The sequence below is a fragment of the Mytilus galloprovincialis genome, chromosome 4 (genome assembly GCF_965363235.1).
Source record: "Mytilus galloprovincialis chromosome 4, xbMytGall1.hap1.1, whole genome shotgun sequence".
Taxonomy (NCBI): domain Eukaryota; kingdom Metazoa; phylum Mollusca; class Bivalvia; order Mytilida; family Mytilidae; genus Mytilus; species Mytilus galloprovincialis.
In genome coordinates this window covers 77,986,016-78,008,620 of record NC_134841.1, presented here as the reverse complement: position 1 = coordinate 78,008,620, position 22,605 = coordinate 77,986,016, and the positions used below count along the sequence as shown (strand labels likewise).

At 30.6% G+C, this 22,605-nt stretch overlaps 1 protein-coding gene across 1 annotated transcript in view; it reads left to right on the top strand.

Moving 5' to 3' along the window:
• The window catches only part of LOC143073016 (ADAM 17-like protease), a 32,109-nt gene that overhangs the window by 276 nt on the left and 9,228 nt on the right, over positions 1–22,605 (top strand). The window contains exons 2-19 of the mRNA XM_076248229.1: positions 2,155–2,284; positions 3,431–3,558; positions 4,263–4,351; positions 4,811–4,911; positions 5,221–5,309; positions 6,733–6,866; positions 7,446–7,532; positions 8,723–8,812; positions 9,636–9,774; positions 13,086–13,199; positions 15,750–15,755; positions 16,135–16,253; positions 16,675–16,744; positions 17,382–17,511; positions 18,571–18,678; positions 18,996–19,055; positions 20,280–20,350; positions 21,617–21,744. Coding sequence (XP_076104344.1) covers positions 2,155–2,284; positions 3,431–3,558; positions 4,263–4,351; positions 4,811–4,911; positions 5,221–5,309; positions 6,733–6,866; positions 7,446–7,532; positions 8,723–8,812; positions 9,636–9,774; positions 13,086–13,199; positions 15,750–15,755; positions 16,135–16,253; positions 16,675–16,744; positions 17,382–17,511; positions 18,571–18,678; positions 18,996–19,055; positions 20,280–20,350; positions 21,617–21,744 — 1,793 coding nt within the window. The remainder of the gene's footprint in view (positions 1–2,154; positions 2,285–3,430; positions 3,559–4,262; positions 4,352–4,810; positions 4,912–5,220; positions 5,310–6,732; positions 6,867–7,445; positions 7,533–8,722; positions 8,813–9,635; positions 9,775–13,085; positions 13,200–15,749; positions 15,756–16,134; positions 16,254–16,674; positions 16,745–17,381; positions 17,512–18,570; positions 18,679–18,995; positions 19,056–20,279; positions 20,351–21,616; positions 21,745–22,605) is intronic.

The following is a 22,605-nucleotide window of genomic DNA, read 5'->3' as shown; positions in this document are numbered from 1 at the left end:
CTTCTTTTTCTTCTTCAATCCTGGTACGAATCTGGGTCCGTTCGCGTCCATTCACGTTCCCACACACTCATGTTCGCCCCTTTTACTTTTGCACCCTACATGTTCGCACCCAAAGTCTGTTCGCACCCTACATAACGTTCGCGCCCAATTTTGATTGGTTTTGTGTTTAATAACTATAGCTTTGTAATCAAGTTTTGGCAAGTGTGTTCTTATATTTGTTGTCATTGTTTCAAAATAAAGTGAGACAACATTTTTTTTTGTGTTTAATAAATCTTAATCATGTTTTGGATAGTGTATTGTTTAAAAGAAAAAATAAAGTGGGATTCTGTCAACTTTTTATTTTGTGTTGAATAACTCTTAATCATGTTTTGGTTAGTGTATTGCTATAACTTTTAAATTTGTTTCATTGACTTGTTTCAAAATAAAGTGTGATTCTGACTACGTTTTTTTGTGTGTGTTGAATAAATTTTATCATGTTTTGGTTATAATAGTGTATCGCTATATTTTATTGTTTCAGATCAAAGGGACCAAGCTGTTAAAAACAATTATCTTTTGTGTTTTTCATTTAAAATCGTGAATGTTTTACTTACACCAAAGCAATTTATAACAACAATCATGATTTTCCAATTATTCAACTGGAATTTGAATAAAAATTGGGCGCAAACATGTAGAGTGTGAACGGACCTTGGGTGCGAACGTGCGAGGTGCTAACGTGTAGGGTGCGAAAGTGTATTGGGCGCGAACGAACCTGATACCTCCTGGTACGGAAAAGACTTCGGTGCCAGAGTGTGGAATATCCTGGAACTATGGCGCTATCATGTACATGCAAATGGAAAAGTAAAATTTTTGTTGTTTGAAGTCAATAGTTCAATAGTTCAAATGGGACAGATTCTCAGGTTAGCCAGAAATAGCGAAGAGGTGTATGGTTCTGAAGTTATCCCCTGTTTTAAATGGAAAAATTACAAAAATTTTAGTTTTCGTTCTTTAACTTAAGTTCGCTCAACCAAATATTATTAAACTTAGGCCTAAAAAAAAAAGATATGTGTTTCCGGTAACATCATTTTGAAAAATAGGGTCGGTAGGTCGGAATTCTTTTTTTTTTTTTTTTTTTTTTTTTGACATCGTAAATGAAATCCGGAAAATTATCATGTTTTTTCCAAGTCCGGATCCGTAATTAGTTTCAAAAACCGGAAGTGTGCCATTTGCAATGTTTTTGAAGCACCTGCTGTGCAAATTTCTTGGATTTTAACCTATTTGGAATACCTTTTGACATTAATAAAATGTTTTACTGGCTTTCTATGCAAGAGGAAGCAAGAGAGAAAAAATAGTATGTCATCTATCAGAAGCCTGTGTCAAAAACAGGGTCGGTTGATAATTTTTTTTTTTTTTTTTTTGGAAGATCCAATAAAAAAGTTAGGGTCGGGGCTAAAAAACAGGGTCGGTCGGGTTACCGGAAACACGGATTTTTTTTTTCCCGGCCTTATACACAATGCTTATTACCACAAAATACAGATCAAGTTTGAATTTTGGTAGGGTCACTTTAACCATTCTCGAGTTATGCACCTTTATAAATGGGAAAAAATGCAAAATGTTTTGTTTCCGTTCTTTAACTTAAGTTGCCTCAACCAAATGTTATGAAACTTATACCCAATGCTTATTACATCTGATCTATTTCTTAAAGCATCAACACAATAGATCTGCAAGTTCATTCTAATGTAAACACTCTGGAAAAACTAATTTTGGAGATGCTAAAATATTTGCTCTGCATGTTCTTGAAAACCCTGGTCAATTATTCTTTTGTTTTATAAAACCAAAAAGGGGTTTAATAATTTGATAAAATAAAATCAATTTTAGTCACAAGTTGAAATTATAGAAAAAGCATTTTTCCTTGTGTCATTATTGACTTTTATGTCAACTTAGACTTTAAAATAAAATATAGAAATATCTAAATGATCTGTTTAACAAAAAGTCAACTGGTCACCCATTCACAGGCCCTTGAGTATTGTTGAGGCATTGCACCCTCTTTTTCTTTTCTTTTTCTTTTAGGTGTTAAAATTTGATTTTTGTACATTAACATTTCCTAATTTTTTTCAAATCAAACTCACATGTATACCACTGGCATTTTGGGAATGGACTTTATATCTTCTTTTTCAGCTGATATATCAAGTAATTTGGACTATTTTGAGACCCTGAAGACAGTTGATATAAATAAGCGTGTAAGACGAAGTGTGGATCCACATCCAAGTTCTCACCTGCATGAAATTTGGTTCTCATCTTTAGGAAGGTATGGTTTTGTTTTGTACATATGTTGTAAAGTCTGTGGATTTGTTATTAATTTTTTAGTGTATGATTAACCTGAACCACAAGTTCATGAGTTGAAATTTACAATAGACTAGTGTTTAGATTCATCAAAGCCTTTGAATTAAGTATCTATAAAAGTACATTTCCCCCTCTCAATCCACAAGAACTGTTGTCCATTTATATTGATATAAAATGTATGGCAATTTATTTCTCATTTACTAAAAAAATATTTATGTCGACAATAAAAACAACAACACTCAAAAAAAATATTTGTAATAATGTTAGAAATTATACAGACGAAAGTGGTATCTGACAAATAAGATAAAAAATATTGAATTTCAGTGAGCAGTAAAAAGTTATAATATATCCTATCTGTAATCATGGTAATATATAACATGTATAACGCAAACATTAGGTGAAAAGTTCAAGTTTGGTACACTTACCACTTATAATAAGGAATAAGGTGATATGCTATTACTATCATGACTATGATTGCCAATGAGACAATTATTCAATAAAATCCAAATGACATTGATGTGAACAACTTAAGGTCACCTTATAACCTTCAACATATACCCATACTGTATGGTCACCAATAAAATCCCTGCCATGACAAAATTAGAAACAATGTATTTTAGAGTTACAGTGAGGTTCTTCATGATAGGCTTCATACATTATTCAGAAGTTTTGAATTTTTAAGTATAGATTATCAGATTTTACGATATATATACGTAGAAAACCCGATTATCTTTTTATCGTTCTATTAATGGTCTTTTTTCCTCTCCCTAAGACAGTTTTACGCTTGACGAAAGCAAGCTTGATAACGTCTCCTCTCACATTGTGACGTCGCTGATAACTTCTCCTCTCACATTGTGACGTCGCTGATAATGCCTGGTCTCGTTTTGAAGTCTTGATACGAGAATTACTGAGCGACAGAGCAGGGTGATATAGGCGTAGGGAAGGACGATAAATCATATATATCACTATAAACTGATAACATAATACCTAATCACTCTGCAACTTAAAAAAAAATCATAACAAGGAAATATATCAAAATAATTATTTAGAACATTTGATTTTTATGACTCGTGTGTACAAATGGTGAACAAAAAAGTTTTTTTTTCTTCAGAAATTTTCATTTGTATGTGAAGCAAACTAAAGTTGTGTCTGATGATTTCAAAGCTGTGGTAAGCAGTAATGGAGTGGAGAGACCACTTGATATTGACACTGGAAACTTTTATACTGGTACCTTGAAGGGTGAGTTGAAGATGCTGGTACCCAATATGTCCACTGTAAACAGTTTAATTTTGGACTTTTAACTTGTTTGTTTTAAAGAAAACATGCATGCATTACCTATCATTAGGCTATTAATGAGATATTCTTAATGATTCTCGTTCTTTGAGTAAATGTTTGCACGAGAGAAGATTATTTTAATGATTCCTTGATTTTCTAAAATATGTCAACTAAAAAAACTGAAAATATTGCTTGAAGAAAAACATTTAACAATGAAATTTAGTAGACTGCAGTTTAAAACTGTTACCTGTGTACAACTTGAGAGTTATAGTGAAAGATTCAGTTTGAATCTACTCTTTTTAAGATATCCATTGTATGAAAATAAAATTGAGAATAGAAATAGTGAAAGTGTGGAAAAACAACTCAACCAAAGAGCCAGTGGCTGTTCAGAATTTTGCTTGTACCGGTAATCTTCTTATCCATTCATTTATTTCCGAAAAGGATTAACTTTGTTATCAAATTTTTATGAATAACAAATACAAAAATTATTTTGCTTTTCTGATTTCATAAAACAATTTAGAGTAACAAAATTCTGAAGGTGGCTTATGCACAATGCTCTATTTGACAGGAGTAATTATGACATGCTATATGCTTTGTGTTTTGTTTTTTTTTACTATCAGGCTTTGTGCCGATTTGATGATTAATTATTATTCAACTGATTTTTTTAGGTGATTCAGAGTCAGAAGTACAGTTACATTGGGAGAGGAATGATTTACATGCAACCATAAGAAGTCCCCATGATACCATTTACATAGAGGTAATAGACCCAATCAAACGGGAAAATTTGGAAGACAAAATTTCACCATTTATGATCAAAAAGTCAGTTAGAAGATCCTGATATATGTGGGATACAATTTATAATAAAATATTTTTTTTTAGTATTTTTAGCTAGAATAGATAATGATATAGAATATGAGCAGCTGTGAACAAAAGTTTAAATTGCAGCTTTCCTCGACTTGCCAGCTCTGAACATCATTGAATGTATGAACTTAAGGGATATGCCTAGCCTAGATTAGAACTATGGCACACTAATTTACATTGTCTCTGTGGATGGGTTAACTTTTGCATTTAAATATGTATTTCAGTAACCAATTGTTATCATTATATGTGTAACAATGCAACTGTCTTACATATATTGATTAAAAGTTTGTTAATAATTAAAAAAGTTGATAATGGTTGTTAACAGATAAATATAATTTTAATTATATTCTTTCAGCCATCTTGGAGACATATTCCAGAGTCTGATAATCATTCAATGATTGTCTACAGACATACAGACCTTAAATGGAAGCCAGAGGACTATACTGCTGGAAAGAGGTATCAAGACTCAAGATTTTAATGTGTCTTCCTAGAGAAAATATATGCTGTATATTAATTCTATAAATTCTGAAATCTAACTCATATATTATCATTATGCTTTGCTTATTTTGATTTTTTTCAAACCAATTTTATGGTGTAGACAGAAAAAAACAATTTTTACCTCAAGTTAAATTAACAATTGTAGTAAAATACATCAATCTTACCTGAATAGGTAAAATATTTATTTGTTATATGTTTAATTCATTTTTATTTGAACTCAGATATCCTTAATATTGTTTATCATATACTACTTGTTTTTGTATTTAGAGAAAGTTTTTGTAAAACAAAGGATCTTAGAGAGAACCAAGATGAAGAACTTGATGATGATATCAAATTGTTTGACAATGATGATGAAGGTAATAATAATAATTGTCTGACCTTGTGTATCCAATGTGACCTTGAGACTGAAAGAGTATGTATATGTATATATGTCAATTTGAATTTTGGTCCTCAATGCTCTTAAACTTTGTACTTTATTTGCCTTTTTATACGCCCGTCAAAATTTTGACAGGAAGTATTATGGTATACAAATGTCCGGTGTCCGTCTGTCTGTCTGTCTGTCCGTCCGTCTGTCTGTCCGGCGTAAACATGTCGCACCGTAACTTGAGAACGACTTATTTAAATTTCATGAAACTTAATATAGTTGTTCTTTATGATGGTCAAATGATCTGTATACTTTTTGGTGAAAATAAGATTTAAACTTTTTGAGTTACGGCACTTTGTAACTAAAACAGGGGTGTGTTTTTTTTCACATGTCGCACCGTATCTCAAAAACGATTCTTGATTATTGCTTAAAACTTTACACACTTCTTAGTTATATTAATCTTAATATCCGTATACTTTTTGGTGATGATTCAAAATTTTATTTTTGAGTTATTGAGTATTTTGTAAAAAAAGGGGAGTATTTTTTTTACATGTCGTGCCGTATCTCAAAAACAATTTATGATTATTGCTTGAAACTGTACACACTTCTTTGTTATATTAATCTAAAGATCTGTATACTTTTTGGTTTGATTCAAAATTTTATTTTAGTGATATTTGTAAAAAAAAACAGGGTGGGGGGGGGTTTCACATGTCCCGCCGTGTCTCAAAAACAATAAATGGTAATTGCTTAAAACTTTCTCAGAAACTATTTATGATTATTGCATAAAACTTCCACACAAGACGTCGGGCGTATCATGAGCTCATGGCGCAGCTGTTTATTTAATTTTTTTGGATTCAAGTGTCACTGATGAGTCTTTTGTAGACAAAACGTGCATGTGGCATAAATACAAAATTTAATCCGTGTATCTATGATGAGTTTATTTACATAGATTTTTTTTGGCAAGTTAAGGATGTTAAAAGAATTTTGATTTGTGAGTAAGAGGGGTGCACTTTGAAATGACCCCAAGCATTCACAAAATTTTATATGTAATTTTGAAAACTTCTTTGGAAAAAAACAAGTATTGACCAGTTCATATTGTAAATGTTTTTGTTTCTGGAGTATTATTTTTATTGTTTTTCTGAGTTTTTCATAATTTAGTGGTATGTATTACAAAAGTTGGATAGTTTAGTTTGAGTGTGTTGTAATAATGTGGTGTACAATGGGCATTTGCAAGATCACAAATTTCTCACTGAGACTAATCTATAAATGCAATGGTTCTATCTTTGAATGACTGATCATGCTGCAATATAGCATTTTTGTATTTAGGGGGCATAAAGCAACCACCAGTCAATGAAAACATAATTACATTTTTGAAGTTGTAGTAAACCCCACCCTAAAAGTATTTGTTTTTTCAGGCCATGTTAGAAAGAAAAGACAAACTTATCCACATGTTGGATCACACACTATGTGTGGACTACTTGCAGTAGCTGACTATTACTTCTTCAAAGAGATTGGACGCAGTGATAAGAGAGTCACTGGAGAATATCTTGTATGTATTGATCTTTATGTCAAAATCTACATTGTCAAGCAAATATTGCAACAATTTTTTCGTCCTTAGAAATAAGTTCAGCCCATAGGCTTAAGTCCTTCTGTTACCCTGTAGAACCTGTTGAATACGCATGAATGACAATGAAATAGGTTTAGATTTATGTAAAATAATCTTTGAGATATCTTTGATTTCTATAAATATTTTAATGAACACATAAGTAGAAGACTAGCAAGTTATGGAATCATTGCACACATGTTGTGCATGAGCTATTATGGACATTTTTCTTTTTTCTGGACATATTAACATTTTTTTCAATTTCAGGGCCTAAATCATGATTGTATGTTTTATACACTATCAAAGATAAGCTAATATTACTTAATTCCCTAAAACAATAAAAATTTAATGAAAGACCATCACTGATTGGTTCTGGCACAAACACATCATCATTTATTCATGCATAAACAAAGAGCTTGGTTAATCTATTTTTCTAAAAATGAAAAAATCCCCATGTTTTGTAAATTAATTCTGTAATTATTTTCATTTCTTTTCTGTATTAAGATGTTATATTTTTTACTATAGATTGGAATGATAGGACGAGTGAATAATATATACCAGAAAACAGTCTGGGGTGAAGGAGTTACTAATTTAGGATTTCAAATAAAAGAGGTATTTAAAATCCTACTGTAGATGAAAGAGTTTTGCTGTCTTCATAATACTAACAAAATTAAAAGAATCATGAACACCAATTAAAAAGTAGAGATTACATTAGAAAATATATACATGTGAGTGACCTTTTTACCTAAGACTCATTTTTTTTCAGAAACCTTATGTTAGATATCATTATTTAATCTACATGTACTACAGTGTCCTTGTATAAAACAACACTGTCTTCAATATATATGGCTCAATATCTTTAATTGTTTTTACATAGGCGGTAATGGTAACATTTTTTCCTGTAGCTCAGTCCATATCGTAAACTTGGATATGTATGATAGCTCGTTTCGAAGCTGTGACATTTTCACATATGTGGTTAAATTTTCGGGGTACGAAGTGAGATTACTTTTTCCTATATTAGCAAACCCCGAACATCCTTTTGTGATTCGGCTCCTTGTGGTAAAATATCCCCTTTTTAACACAATAAGTTCTTTGAAAATTTAATACTTTGAACACATTCAATAGCTCCATAGTTTTTACACATTTATTCTATGCTCCTCTACTTTCCTAATCACCACAAATAATTAAGTTCAGTCATTTGTTAAAAATAGAAACATGTTCAATATCACTACACAGAGATTTTTTCTTTACACATGACTTTTGAGTTCCTCATTTCAAGGCACATTAGGGATGTTGTCCCATATATATGTCTTCATAATGATTAAATATAAAATTTAGAATATCTGATATGATTGCCAATGAGACAACTCTCCACTAAAGAACAATGAAACTGAAGTTGACTGTACATCCTGCAACAATGAACAAAACCCAAACCACACAGAAGTTATAAACCACCCTCCTGAAATAACAAATAGAAAACAATACAAATAACGGTAAGAAAACTAATGGCCTGATTTATGTACAAAACAATTAACGAAAAAAACCTAACTACAACCACAGAAGTTACAGGCTCCTGACTTGGGACAGGCACCTACAGAATACGGCAGTGTTAAATATGTATGCTGGCATGAATTAATTTATATAATTGTCCTCTGTTGGACACTTTCTATTATCAATTTAACAACAAAACATCTATTGTAAAATTGAAACTTCACTGAAAAATATTTGTCAGAAAAGAAAGAATGCTTACTTATAAAACATACCACAAAAGCAAATTGAGTTACACAATTATTTGATTATAGATGAAGGTCCATGACACTTTAGAAGATCCATCTGTGGGGGACCACTACAACATGCCACTTAGACCCAATGATATGGATGCTGTGTTAGATGTATGTATTTATTATTTCACTTATTTATAACTTCACACATTATTTTTGCCTTTTTTTATTTGTGCGTCACTGATGAGTCTTTTATAGCTGAAACGTCTAGCGTACAAAGTTTTATTCCTTGTATTGATGAGTTTATTTACAAACACTGGGCCAATGCTACTGCTGGTGGAAGTTCTTGAGGGTATCACCAGCCCGAGAATCAGCACTTCTGTATTGACATGAATTATCATTAAAGTGTTCATTATTTTAGATATGGTATCTTTTAACAAAACTTTGAATTGTTCCAAAATTAAGAATTTTCTATCCCAGGAATAGACAAACTGAGCTATAAAACTTTCAAAATTTCAGGGTCCTTAATACTCTTCAACTTCACATGTTATTTGGTCTTATTAACTTTTTTGGTGTGAGTTTCACTGATGAGTCTTTTGGAGACGAAGCACAAGTCTGGTGTACACAACTTTGATCCTGTCATTTATATCATGAGGTAGTTATAGGTTGTAAGCAAAAGAGAACCAAATTGATATGGGCACTGTCTTATTTTGAAGAAAAAAGTAATTTAATATTCATTAAATCTAAATGAGAAAAAGCCTTCTTGATAAGTTTGTTTGTTGCCATCTACTTGTATTGAAGTCTGATTGTTACATTTATCTGTTTTAAAGTCAGACAGATAGTTTGAAGTAATCTAATGGTTTATTTTATAATTAATTTTCAATAAAAATGAACATAATTAATGAAATTGTAGAAAAACAGTATTAAACTATTATGTGTTCATATTATTAAACATGTATAGTTATTTTGTATTGTCTGTTTTATATGTTTTCAGTGGTTTGGAGTTGATCATAAAAAAATGACAAAATTCTGTCTTGGACATCTATTTACATACCAACAATTTAGAGGAAAATTAGGTTTGGCTTACATTGGTTCCTGGAGAAATACAGATCCCGGTGGAATATGTTCTTTTGGTAAGAGTGGTCAGAATACTGTTACTTAAAGCTATACATTAAAACCATTTCTGTAAAGGAAAAAAAATTCATCTAGGTCAATATCCCAAACACCCGATAAGAAAGGAATATAATAATGATTTTGTACCAAAAAAGCTGTCAATATTGATATTCAGACTTGCTGCTGAATTAAGACAATAATTTAATTTAACAATTCTTGTTGTATAAAAGTTCAGAGGCCCATATGATAGAATAAAGATGCAAAAACTACAGAGTGTTTTAGATATTATGAACAATATAAATTACCAGTTAATTTGACATATCAAAATTAACTGTTCATTCTACTATCGCTTAATTGCAGAAAATTCAATCTATTATGGTATCCCAAAAATGAAAACTAAATTTTACAAAATGTCTCAGTCATCACACATTTCCTTGTTTTAAATATTTAGGACCTTCCTGAAATGAATTGAATTTAATCACCTATCTGTTGAATATTTTGTTGTTCAATTGTAATGTTGTCTTGTTTTATGTTTATTTGCCCTCAATTTATTTTAATGTTTTTTTTTCCTTGATTTGAAAGCTTTGATGATGGGATATAAAAAATAAAAAATGTACCTTAAAAATGCTTACAATTTAAAATATTAAATACAAGAGCAAATATCTTGGTCAATTTTACTCTTAATTTACAAATTAGATTTATTTACATTGTGGAAGAACAGTGTTCATAAATATTTGTTCATTAAGTTCAGCACTGGTTATTCAAAACATACTGTTATTTTTATATAAGAGGAAAATGAAATATTAGTTTTAAAAGACGATCCTTTAGATATCTAGAAGTAATGTTTATCAAAAGATCAGATGTTTTTTGCACAGGTAATTTTGAACTGAAGATGCTGATAATAATAATACTTTATTCAGAAGCAATACAGCTTATAGAATATACAATTTTACAATATTTTTTTGAATATATAGATTCCACAACTGCAACAAGTGTATTACAATATTTCTCCACTCGAGACAGTTAACTTTTAATATTTAAAGCGTGAGACTTGCCGATAAATAATTAAAATTTAACTGTTGAGAGTGGAGAAATATCTTAATACACGAGTTACAGTTGTGGAATCTGTTTCTCAAATGATTTTTATCCTTCCTTTTCATAGATTTGAGGAAAATTGTGTACTTTTGATGTGATGTCATCAGGCATGGTCGCCTTTTTTCATGACGTCACAATAAAAATTCAAAAGAAAAAAAGAAAATTTAACGTCACAATTAAATTTCAACCAATCATTTGCCGAGAACAGATTTTTCACTAGCGAGGAGAAATATTTTCTCACACCGGTCAGGAAATGTGAAAATAGCACAAAAGTTAGAGAAAACACTTTATCAGTCTTCAAAATATATTTTGATCACTACTAGCAGTATAAATTCTAAACCAATTCTGAGTTTGATCCTATTGGTAGATTTATTGTTTGACCTTTTGTTTTATTATTGTCGTAATTAAACTATTTTTAGGATGTTTTGGTCACTGGCCTTCTTTAGTTTCTTTATTTTTCTTCCTTAACTACATGATAGACATTTATTTGTTTTGAATATGCATGTAATATTTGCTGCTGTGTATTTTTCAGTGGCAAGATGTAAGTTCATAAATACATTTTTTTTGACGATATTTGTATTGGCTTATTTTATGGTCTGTTTCAAGCAAAATTTAAGAAAATGTATTCCTATTATATGATAAATATAAAGCATGTATTAGTCATGTTTATCATATATATATATGTATATAACAGTTTTTGTTTTTTAATATTGAATTGATATGAATGCTGATTTTCTGATTTATTTTTGCATGAATTTTTAGAAGGGAATAATTTGTCAATGTTTAGTATTATTAGCTGAAATGCATTATAATAAGATGTTTTTTTCAGCTTCATTTTATATGCTTGGCAGATAAGTTATGCTGGAAAGTTTTATCTGGCTTAAACTCTTTCTTTTTCGATATATCATTGTTTCTATATCTTATTCCATTGGAACAGCTAGTATAGAAATAAAATGCTATTTAAAGCATGTTTAAGCAATCTGAATTAAATCAAAAAGCAGAAATGCCATAAAAATCATAATAGAATACCAGGGATATTGCAATATTTGAACAGAGTCATGCAATTGAGTTTTTCGTCTTTTAAAATCTGGAACATATGCAGGTGATTTAATTGATTGTTATTGGTAGCAATGTTTTATTATGCCATTTGGTCGAAAAAAAATTATTATTTATCTTAAAAAAGTATAGTTTTTTGAAATTTCCAAAATGATTTTATTTATTATTATATAACAAACAAATGAACAAAAGCAAAATAAGCAAACCTCAGTAAAAATGGCTTTCTGGCTTTCCTTGTTTACTGATTAGAGTATAAACTATCTTCAAAATCTGACACAAAAACAGCAACTTCAAGTGAAAAAAAAATAATTACATTTATAAAATTGCAGTATAGAGGTTTCTACTATACATTTACATTAAGATGAAAGAATAGTATAATGACCATATTGATATCTTTATAAATTTGTTGTTTCTGTTGTGTTTTTTAATTTTTTCCCTTCATACACAGAGAGTTGGAAGCCATGGATGTCTATTAAACTTTATAAACTAGTAAAGAGCTATATTAAGATTTAGTTCCAATATGTTATTTTTCAAGGTTCACAGATATTGATAAATGTATGATTTCAAAATATATAACCCCATTTATCATAAAAAAGGGGGTCTAACCCCACCCCCTTTTAATCTGCCACATGATATTGACTTAGTAAAATTACTTAATGTCGAGGATTAATCTATTTATCTTGCATGTAATGGTATTTTAGTTAGATAGTTAGCTACCATGCAATCCTAGGTTTACTGCAATATATGCATCTTCTCTAACATGAATTGGTAAAAGTGAGATAATATTCAAAACACTGTACCAATAGTTCCAAAGAAGGCTAAATATTAAATCATAATAGTGATAACCTGATACCCAATACTTCATTTCATTTGTGTTTCAATTATGTATTATGGGACAATGAAAGTATTTCATGTCATAAAGCATATGTTAATTTATCTATTGTCCTATCATTATAGGTATTCTTTAGATTTTTCTATGCTAAATATCGCTCTAATGACTTTATTTAATCAAATTACGGAATTGTTATTTTAGATAAGCAAGGTTTTGCTGTAGAAGCAAATTGTTGTATATTAGTGTGTGTTGATAAGTTTTTATTTTATATGAAAATATATTATTTAAAGAAGTCTTTGTTTCCCAATGCTGTTTCATGATTTTATGAATATGTACTTATATAAACAGCTGCATATATTGGAACTGGACAGAAAATTGCAGTCAACACTGGTGTGAGTAGTTTCCAAAATCCTGGAGGGTCTAGAGCTTTGGCTGCTCAGGCTTTGATTACTGTATCACACGGTTAGTAAAGAAATCGTCATGTATCTTGGAATAATCTTCATTTAATATTCGCAAACAGTGGCGGATCCAGAACTTTTGATAAGGGGGTCCCACTGACTGACCTAAAGGGTGGGGATGGGGGCTCCATGCTTCAGTGATTTCATATATTATCAACTAAATTTTTCCCACCAAAAGGGGGCCCAATCCGCCTACGTCAATACCATAAGCTATTATTTTACATGAAACATTAGTCTTTTCATGTATGGTACAGGCATTATGTTTTCTGGTCTGCATCAGCCTGTTCGTTTGTCCCATATTATATTTTTGGTTGGGTAGTTTAAATAATATGAGTTGTAGTGACATCAATTTTAAACTTAGTACATGGGATTCTTTTAAAAATGTGAACTTTTGAATTATTATAATGGAAATAAGAAGATGTGGTATGATTGCCAATGAGACAACTGTCCACAAGAGACCAGATGACACCGAAATTAACAACTATAGGTCCCGTATTTTATTGAAATTTACCGGTAATTAATTAATTTATCAAGTAATTGATCTTAGGTCTCTGATGCACAAGCTGAAATAAAAATATATTTTGATGATCTTTCTTGTATGTAGAAGTTTTTATACGACCGCAAAAATTGAAAATTTTTTGGTCGTATATTGGTATCACTTTGGCGTAGTTGTCATTGTCGTCCGAATACTATTGGTCTCGCACTATAACTTTAGTTTAAGTAAATAGAAATGTATGAAATTTAAAAACAAGGTTTATGACCATAAAAGGAAGGTTGGGATTGATTTTGGAAGTTTTTGTCCCAACAGTTTAGGAATTAGGAGCCAAAAAGGGCCCAAATAAGCATTTTCAAGGTTTTCGCACTATAACTTTAGTTTAAGTAAATAGAAATCAATGATATTTTGACACAAGGTTTATGACCACAAAAGGAAGGTTGGGATTGATTTTGGGTGTTTTGGTTCTAACAGTTTAGGAATTAGGGGCAAAAAAGGGCCCAAATAAGCATTATTCTTGGTTTTTTCACAATAACTTTAGTATAATTAAATTGAAATCAAATAAATTTAAACACAAAGTATATGACCACAAAAGGAAGGTTGGGATTGATTTTTGGAGTTGAGATCCCAACAGTTAAGGAATTAGGGGCCAAAAAGGGGCCCAAATAAGCATTTTTCTTGGTTTTTGGACAATAACTTTAGTATAAGTAAATAGAAATCTATGAAATTTAAACACAAGGTTTATGAACACAAAAGAAAGGTTCAGATTGATTTTGGGAGTTTTGGTCCCAACAGTTTAGGAATAAGGGGCCCAAAGGGTCCAAAATTAAACTTTGTTTGGTTTCATCAAAAATTGAATAATTGGGGTTCTTTGATATGCCGAATCATACTGTGTATGTAGATTCTTAATTTTTGGTCTGGTTTTCAAATTGGTCTACATTAAGGTCCCAAGGGTCCAAAATTAATCTTCGTTTGATTTTAAAAAAAATTGAATTCTTGGGGTTCTTTGAAATGCTGAATCTAAACATGTACTTAGATTTTTGATTATGGGCCCAGTTTTCAAGTTGGTCCAATCAGGATCCAAAATTATTATATTAAGTATTGTGCAATAGCAAGAAATTTTCAATTGCACAGTATTCAGCAATAGCAAGAAATCTCAATTGCACAGTATTGTGCAATAGCAAGAAATTTTCAATTGCACAGTATTGCACAATAGCAAGAAATCTTCAATTGCACAGTATTGTGCAATAGCAAGTATTTTCAATTGCACAGTATTGGAAATAGCAAAAAAAAATCTAATTGCACAATATTGTGCAATAGCAAGAAATTTTTAATTGGAGTTATCTTTCTATGTCCAGAATAGTAGTTGAATCAACTTAAATCATTGTTTTACACAATATACAATGTATGTTCACTTTTACTACCAACTGATAAATTAAAACAATCTTTACCATTCAGTGATAAAGAGCACTTTTTTTACATTTTTAACATTTTATGATGTATTTAATTGAGTAGTTATTGTTGCAAACTCCATAAGAAATTTGAATTGAGATCCGATTTGGAATAAGAAAAAGGGGAATGTGAAAAAAAAATTGGGGTTGGGGGGAATGGGGGTTGGGGGGGGGGGGTCAATTTTTCTCATTTCAGATTTCATAAATAAAAGAAAATTTCTTCAAACATTCTTTTGAGAGGATTAATATTCAACAGCATAGTGAATTGCTCAAAGGCAAAAAAATTTTTTTAAGTACATTCATTATGTGTCAGAAACCTATGCTGTGTCAACTATATAATTACATTCCAAATTTAGAGCTGAATCCAGCTTGAATTTTGTGTCCATACTTGCCCCAACCGTTCAACCTCTGCGGTCGTATAAAACTGTGCCCTGCGGAACATCTGTTTAAAGTTCTTCTGGAAATTCATAAAATCTCAAATTTTTCTCTTTAGTACTGTTTTATACAATGTACAATATGTAAATATGCTATAAATATCCTTTTATTCATACAGTAAAATTGTTTATTTTTCATATCATTGACCTGATTGTTGCTGTAATGATGGAAACAGAGCTAGGTATGTAAATAGTATTATTCCATAACATTAAGTTCATCTATTTTGAGAATGCATGTAACATTTGCCACTGGGCATTTAACACCAACACCAATAATTTAGCTGACAATTTTCAAAAGTAGGCAGAAACACATCAGTGTTCATAACATTATTAAATCCAAATATAATCATAAAAGTTTGCTTACATACCTGATAGTAACATGCAAGAAAATTAAAAAGAATGTTGTGTAAACAATGAATTAAAGACTTGCCATATAGTGACCTTGAAAACCAGTTATCTCATTAATTTGTATTGTTTTGTTGCTGTCTCATTTAAGTTGACTCACACCTCCTTAATGCATATGTAAATTGTAAACATTTTCCTAATTGACGTGTTTTACAGGACATAACTGGGGCAGTGAACATGATCCAGATTCTAGTGAATGTGCACCAGACGTGAGCAGTAATGGAAAATATATCATGTACTATATGGCTACTACAGGATATGATGCCAATAATCAGGTTAGGGTTAAAAAGTTAAAAACTTCAAAAATCCCCCCTCAACCAAGGTTTTACTTTCTGTGAGTAATTTTGCAGACCGCAATATTAAGGATCCAGGCTAATACAATTTGTCTTTAATCCACGAAAATTGGTATCCACAAAAAATAAACGAACCATAAGATTAGATGAAATAAAGAGTCAGTCATTTACAGTAGGATGCACTACTACTATTATCTCAATGTATTTTACAGTAGGTGGCTTAATGTACTAGTACTTTTACATACATGTTGTAAGGTCATGGTCAGATTAGGAAGATTGGTCCTCAGTTCAACCAAAATCTGCCGCATGTTTGATTTTAGTTTTGGTGGACAATTGAAATGAATTTGGTTGAGTCTACATGAAAATATCTTTACACTAGCCCAACATTTGTTTTTTTTTGTAGATATTTTCTCCATGTAGTAAAAGGTTCATCTTCAAAGTGGTGTCGAAAAAAGGATTCAGCTGTTTTGATGGTAATAGTGATATTTGAAAAGGATTATGATGTAAATTCAGAAATTATTGCTTGCATGTATTGTTGCGATTTTGTCATTTTAGACTTAAATTTGATTTTAATTTTTGCAATATTGAGAAAGAATCTAGTTTACCTTAAATTAAACATTTCAAAAAGTGAGTTTAAACTATTGTGATTATAACCCTGTTTCATTTTACACAATAATAATAACATTGCAATAATTTCTGAATTTACAGTATACATTTTCTAATGATGAGTAAAGTGTTGTATATTCTTATCTATCTAAATAAAATGAATATTATTAAATTAAGAAAACCAAAAATTAACGCAACTGTAAATTTCAGGTCCAGCAGTTACTGTAAATGTATTAAAATATCTGAAAGATTGATACTTATATATTCAAATCATGAAAAAATGTTGATGAAGTCTAGGTCACATGAAAAAATTATGTCTATGAGCTGATAGACAAAACAATGTCAGCCAAACAGAAGACGCAAATTTTAATTTAATATGTTTTTTTAACAATCTTGATTGTCTATAAAGCCCTCGCATGGTTGGTATGATGCAAAAGTCAAACGCAATATAATAACAGAAATTCCAAAGTCAATTGAATTAATTTTCTTTAATTTTTATTAAAGCAAAATCTACTGGAGGGAGAGGACTGTGTGGAAATGGTCGTATTGATATAGGGGAGGAGTGTGATGCAGGATATGAAGGGGACTTTTGTTGTAATGCACAATGTGAACTCAGATCAGGAGCTAAGTGCAGGTTTGTTAATCTCAAAACATTTGCGTTACTGCAGATTAAGTTTTATTTGTGGAATGCTAGCTAGCTGGAAAATTGAGCCAACCATACATTTTTTTCAATCTCATTTTAATTTCTTAGACTTAGACCAACTAACATGAAATGATTCCATGAACTGACATTAATTTGTTTGTTCAAAGTCCTGTTAAACCACAGTGCATCCTATTACCTCTGTCTGTCAGTCCATCTGTTCTGTTCATTCGTCCCTTGAATATTTTTCTTTGCATCTTTCTCAGGATCTACATTATAAGGATTTCTGAATGTATAAGTACAATTCACCATTTGTTTTCAGATTCATCACTTAACAACTTCTTGTTTACAGAACACTTGCATATTTAACACTATCAAAATTATCCATTTGTGGTGGGATATCATCAGTGAGCAGTAGCTCACAGTTTAACTTATTACTCCATGTGTCTTTTTTATGACCTAAAATAAGTGTCTGTGAAACGAAAACATCAAGATCTCATTATGGTGACTTGAGGAACACCAGTATCACTCAGATTGCAATTCTACCTTGACAGATAAGTTTGTATTTTATAGGCTAAATACAAACTTACCTGTCAAGATAGAATTGTAATCTGAGTGATACCAGGGTTACTCAAGTCACCATAATCCCAATTTTTTCTTGAATTATGTCAAAATGGCAAATCCATATTTGGAGTCAGTTTCAGTTAGCTTTTGGCTATAATAGTGAAACAACATCATAGGGACCTAAGAGCTATGTTTGTGCAGCTAAGTTTCAGCAGTACACCAACACAAATAATGAACAAACATGCCTGAAATTTGGGAAGCGAAGGTCCACCATGCGGTTTGTCGCCCATCTATCGTTGCCTCCCAAGGCTGAGATGCATAAAGCATCATGGTGAATATTTTAGTAAGGTGAACACTTTTAAATGCCAGGATTTTTTACAATTAATGACTAGGCTAGATTGTCCCAAGATTTAAGAACTATTATTATTATGTTATTCTCTTTGTAATCTGTTGTCTTCTTGATGATAAACAATTTGGTGTCTTTTTCAGTGAAATGAACTTTGCTTGTTGCAAAACCTGTAATGTTGCTCCAGCAGGGCAAAGATGCCATTCTTTAGCAGTTGATGATTTAGACTGTTTAGGGCCGTCCAATTGCACGTATCCTTTATGGGAAATATATTTTAATTGTTTTGTAAATATTAAAATACTGTTTTTTTCGTAAATTTAATACCTCACTAGGAAAGTGGATTCTTAGAGTTACTGAAGTTGATCACTTTTATAAAATTATATATGATTACCAAGATTGCAACAGTTACCTAAAGGAAAGAAGGGGAAGTGCTGAATCCTATATTGAGTCATTTGAAATGTATATAAAGATAAAATTTCATGGAGGAAAGGGTAAAAGTAAAATGCAGAATGGACATTGTAAATAAAATGTCTTCTTTTATTAGTATATAGTTCCTTGACTCTCTTAGAGGAATAGACTTTAAATGTCCAGCACCAATTAAGCTATCAGGTGGTGCTTGTCAGGATGGGTAAGTATTCATTTCACAAATAATTATATTACATGTATATTTCATTAGTTTGATTGGCTAACAACAATCATGTGTCATTAAAAATAAAAATTAAAACACCTTCATGTCAAAGAGAATTTGTATATGTTGCAATATGAATGTTTTAGAGGACGAATATCATTTTGTTTTATCATGTCCAGCGTATAGATCTGTGCGTATAGAATTTTTACCTTTATTCTACTGTTCTTGGCCAAATCGGCACAAGTTAGATAATTTATTACAAGCTCATTCTAAATCTCTGACAGTAAAACTATGCAATTATTTAAATGCAGCTTGGAAAATTAGATCACATATATTGTCTTAATATTTTTGTATACTCTGTAATTACTGTTCTCTGCTCTCTTGTTTGTCATATATTGTATATATTTTCGTTTTGCCATGGCATGTATATGCTTCTTGCAAATAAAGTATTCATTCATTCATTCATTCAAAATGCTATGTTACATTTGTGATGACAAGAGCTTGCACAAAAAAGTACTTGAGTAAATATAAGAAAGAAAAACAAATTCATGGTCTTGGCATAAAATTGTAATTATAAAAAAATCACAAATTTTTTGATTGAGGTGCCTCTGCATTTCATACAAAATGTGCTTCAGTCAACGCTTTGACACCCCAAAAAATACACTAAAATAAGCATTGATTTTTTTAAATAGTTTTCTTCTATTAAAGAATTTATATACAATTTCATTACATATAGAGAATTTTACTTTGCCCTTTCAATTTTTCTACAGACATGAATGTTTTTCTGTTTAATTCAAAACCACTTTACAAAATTGTACATGTTGAATATATATTCCAAATAAAAACCAGAAAAAAAGTGCCTCCCCCCCATTCATTTATTTTTGGAACAGCCTAAGCAAATTTTCACCTTTAAAACTTGACAATTATTATTACAAAAAAGTCACAGAGTCTGCTTCAGCCCTTTCTTGTTTGTTTCAAAATCCAAACAAAAACAACTCATGATCCAAAAAAAAACTCATGATCCAAAAAAACATTTTTAGAAACCAAAATAAGTTTGTTTTGTTTTTACTAAAATGCTGAAAATAATGTCTTCTATATAGTATGACATCATTATTCAATTGAGGAGAAAAAAAAACCCAACAAACACAAGATAATAAAAACTAAGCAATTGACACATCATAATAATATTTTTGTCTTTAAAACTTATTTTTTATTTTTCTTCAGTGGCACATGTAAGGACGGAGTATGTCTTGATATTTGCCAGTCAAAAGGCAAAACTAGCTGTATTTGTTTAGGTAATCAAAATTAACTCTAAGAAGAAGGAAGATTTCATAAAAAAAATTCTTCAAATACTTTTACCTGACAATAACTTTTTTCTATGTTTCCTGTAGTCAGATTATTTTATTTAGAAGATCTGCTCTAAGTGACTGCATGAAAATTCAGCCAAATATTGTACCTGGATTTTTTTCTTTAACAAGTACAGTTAGCTCTGGTTGTCTTGAAATTTCTGATGAGTCAAAATTTTCTTGTTGTCCCGACTCCCAAACTATGTTCCATATAAATATATGTCTTTCGACTACTGATAAGTTATTTAGACTATTACATGTGTGTGCATGTGCACATGTGTGAGATTTGATTATGCATTTTTTATTCTTAGAAAGTATTAAAACTTATTAAATCCATTATTTTATGTTCATTTCAAGTATTTTTATGGCTCCGCAACAAAGTACAGTTAACTCTGGTTGTCTTGAAATTTCTGATGAGTCAAAATTTTCTTGTTGTCCCAAACTATGTTCCATATAAATATATGTCTTTCGACTACTGATAAGTTATTTAGACTAGTTATTACATGTGTGTGCATGTGCACATGTGTGAGATTTGATTATGCATTTTTTATTCTTAGAAAGTATTAAAACTTATTAAATCCATTATTTTATATACATTTCAAGTATTTTATTGTCGAAATTACAGGCTTTGGACATTGATAAATTGTGATAAATTATTGAAAATTACATTTATACGGACTTTTTCTTAAGTACCTTTAGATATTGGGCTGATTTTTTGGTATGTGAGTTAACCATGATGAGTTACAAATCAAGTTTAGGTTTCGTTCCAATCAGCTTATTTTTGCTGAAATTATGAGCTTTGGACATTGATAAATTGTTGAAAATCACAGTTATACTGACTTTTTTTCCTAAAGACCTTTAGATATTGGGCTGATTTTTGGTATGAGGTTAACCAGGATGAGTTACAGATCAAGTTTAAGTTTAGTTCTGATCGGCTAATTTTTGCTGAAAGCAGGGCTTTGGACATTGATAAATTGTTGAAAATCAGAGTTTAGTTATACAGACTTTTTTCTATACGCCTCAAGATTTTGAGGTGATTTTTTATTTGTGAGACTACCAGCATGTTTGTCTCCACATGTGTTATTGGAATCTCAGATTTTTCACCTCTTTTAGATTGGGCTATTTGTGTCGTTTCGACACATCTAGTTTGAAGAGTGGTATCTAAACTCAATTGTGCTTTGTAAACATATTTGTACATCTTTATATTGTTTTAAGGTACAGATTCCTGTAAACAGTGTTGTGAAGATAGTAATGGAGTTTGTAAACCAACAACCAATAATAATGGAATGAATCAGTATCATCAAAATGGTAGGCCTTGTGCAGAAGGATTTTGTGATGGTAGTGTGAGTATAATGTTCAGATGATAGTAAATATTGTTAATGTCTTATTTTAGAAGTAAATATTCTTAAAGAATAAATTGTGTTGATTTAATGATGTTTGCTGAATGCCTAGTGGCAAGTATTTCATGTATATTCAGTATGAGAACAATCTTAACAGATCATTACTGCATATTTATACATCCTTCACATCATATTCCTCCTCAGCATGCATGTTGAAATGGTGGACAGCAAAAGACCAAATTTTTATCAGTTACGTAGTAGAGGGGGAGGGGGAGAAGGTATCATTATAATATGTTATTCTGATTGGCTAAGTGCAATTTCGCGTTATTCCTAATTCAACTTCATTACACAATAAAATTTATCATTCGTGATGACAAGAGATCCCACACTTTATAAAAATCATGTTTTCATGATCCTAGATGATCATTTTCATGGGGTTGTAAAAGTGTTGACTGTGCGCACATTTTTAGCACACAAAATATACTTCGGTCAACGCTTTTACACCCCAATGAAGTAACAAAAAGAAGCATTCAATTCTTAAATAAATATTTCAAAAGGAATCCTTTGTCAGGATCCTTAGACACTCCAGATGTCAGTTAATAGAAAAAAAATGAACTCATCTGCTTAAAGATATTCACTTTGTTATAATTTTCTTCAACTTTTTGAATTTTTTTTAATCATGTTATTCATGGTTTATCAAAACAAAACATTTCATAACTTAAAGAAAAAGAATATTTTTTTATATCATGAATAAAAAATCCAATCTGTCAACTTAGAAAAAAATTTGATATGTCCAATATTTCACTCAGATAATACAATTAATACTTATTTGACCACTTGTTATGCCATCGTTGGTGTGTGGCA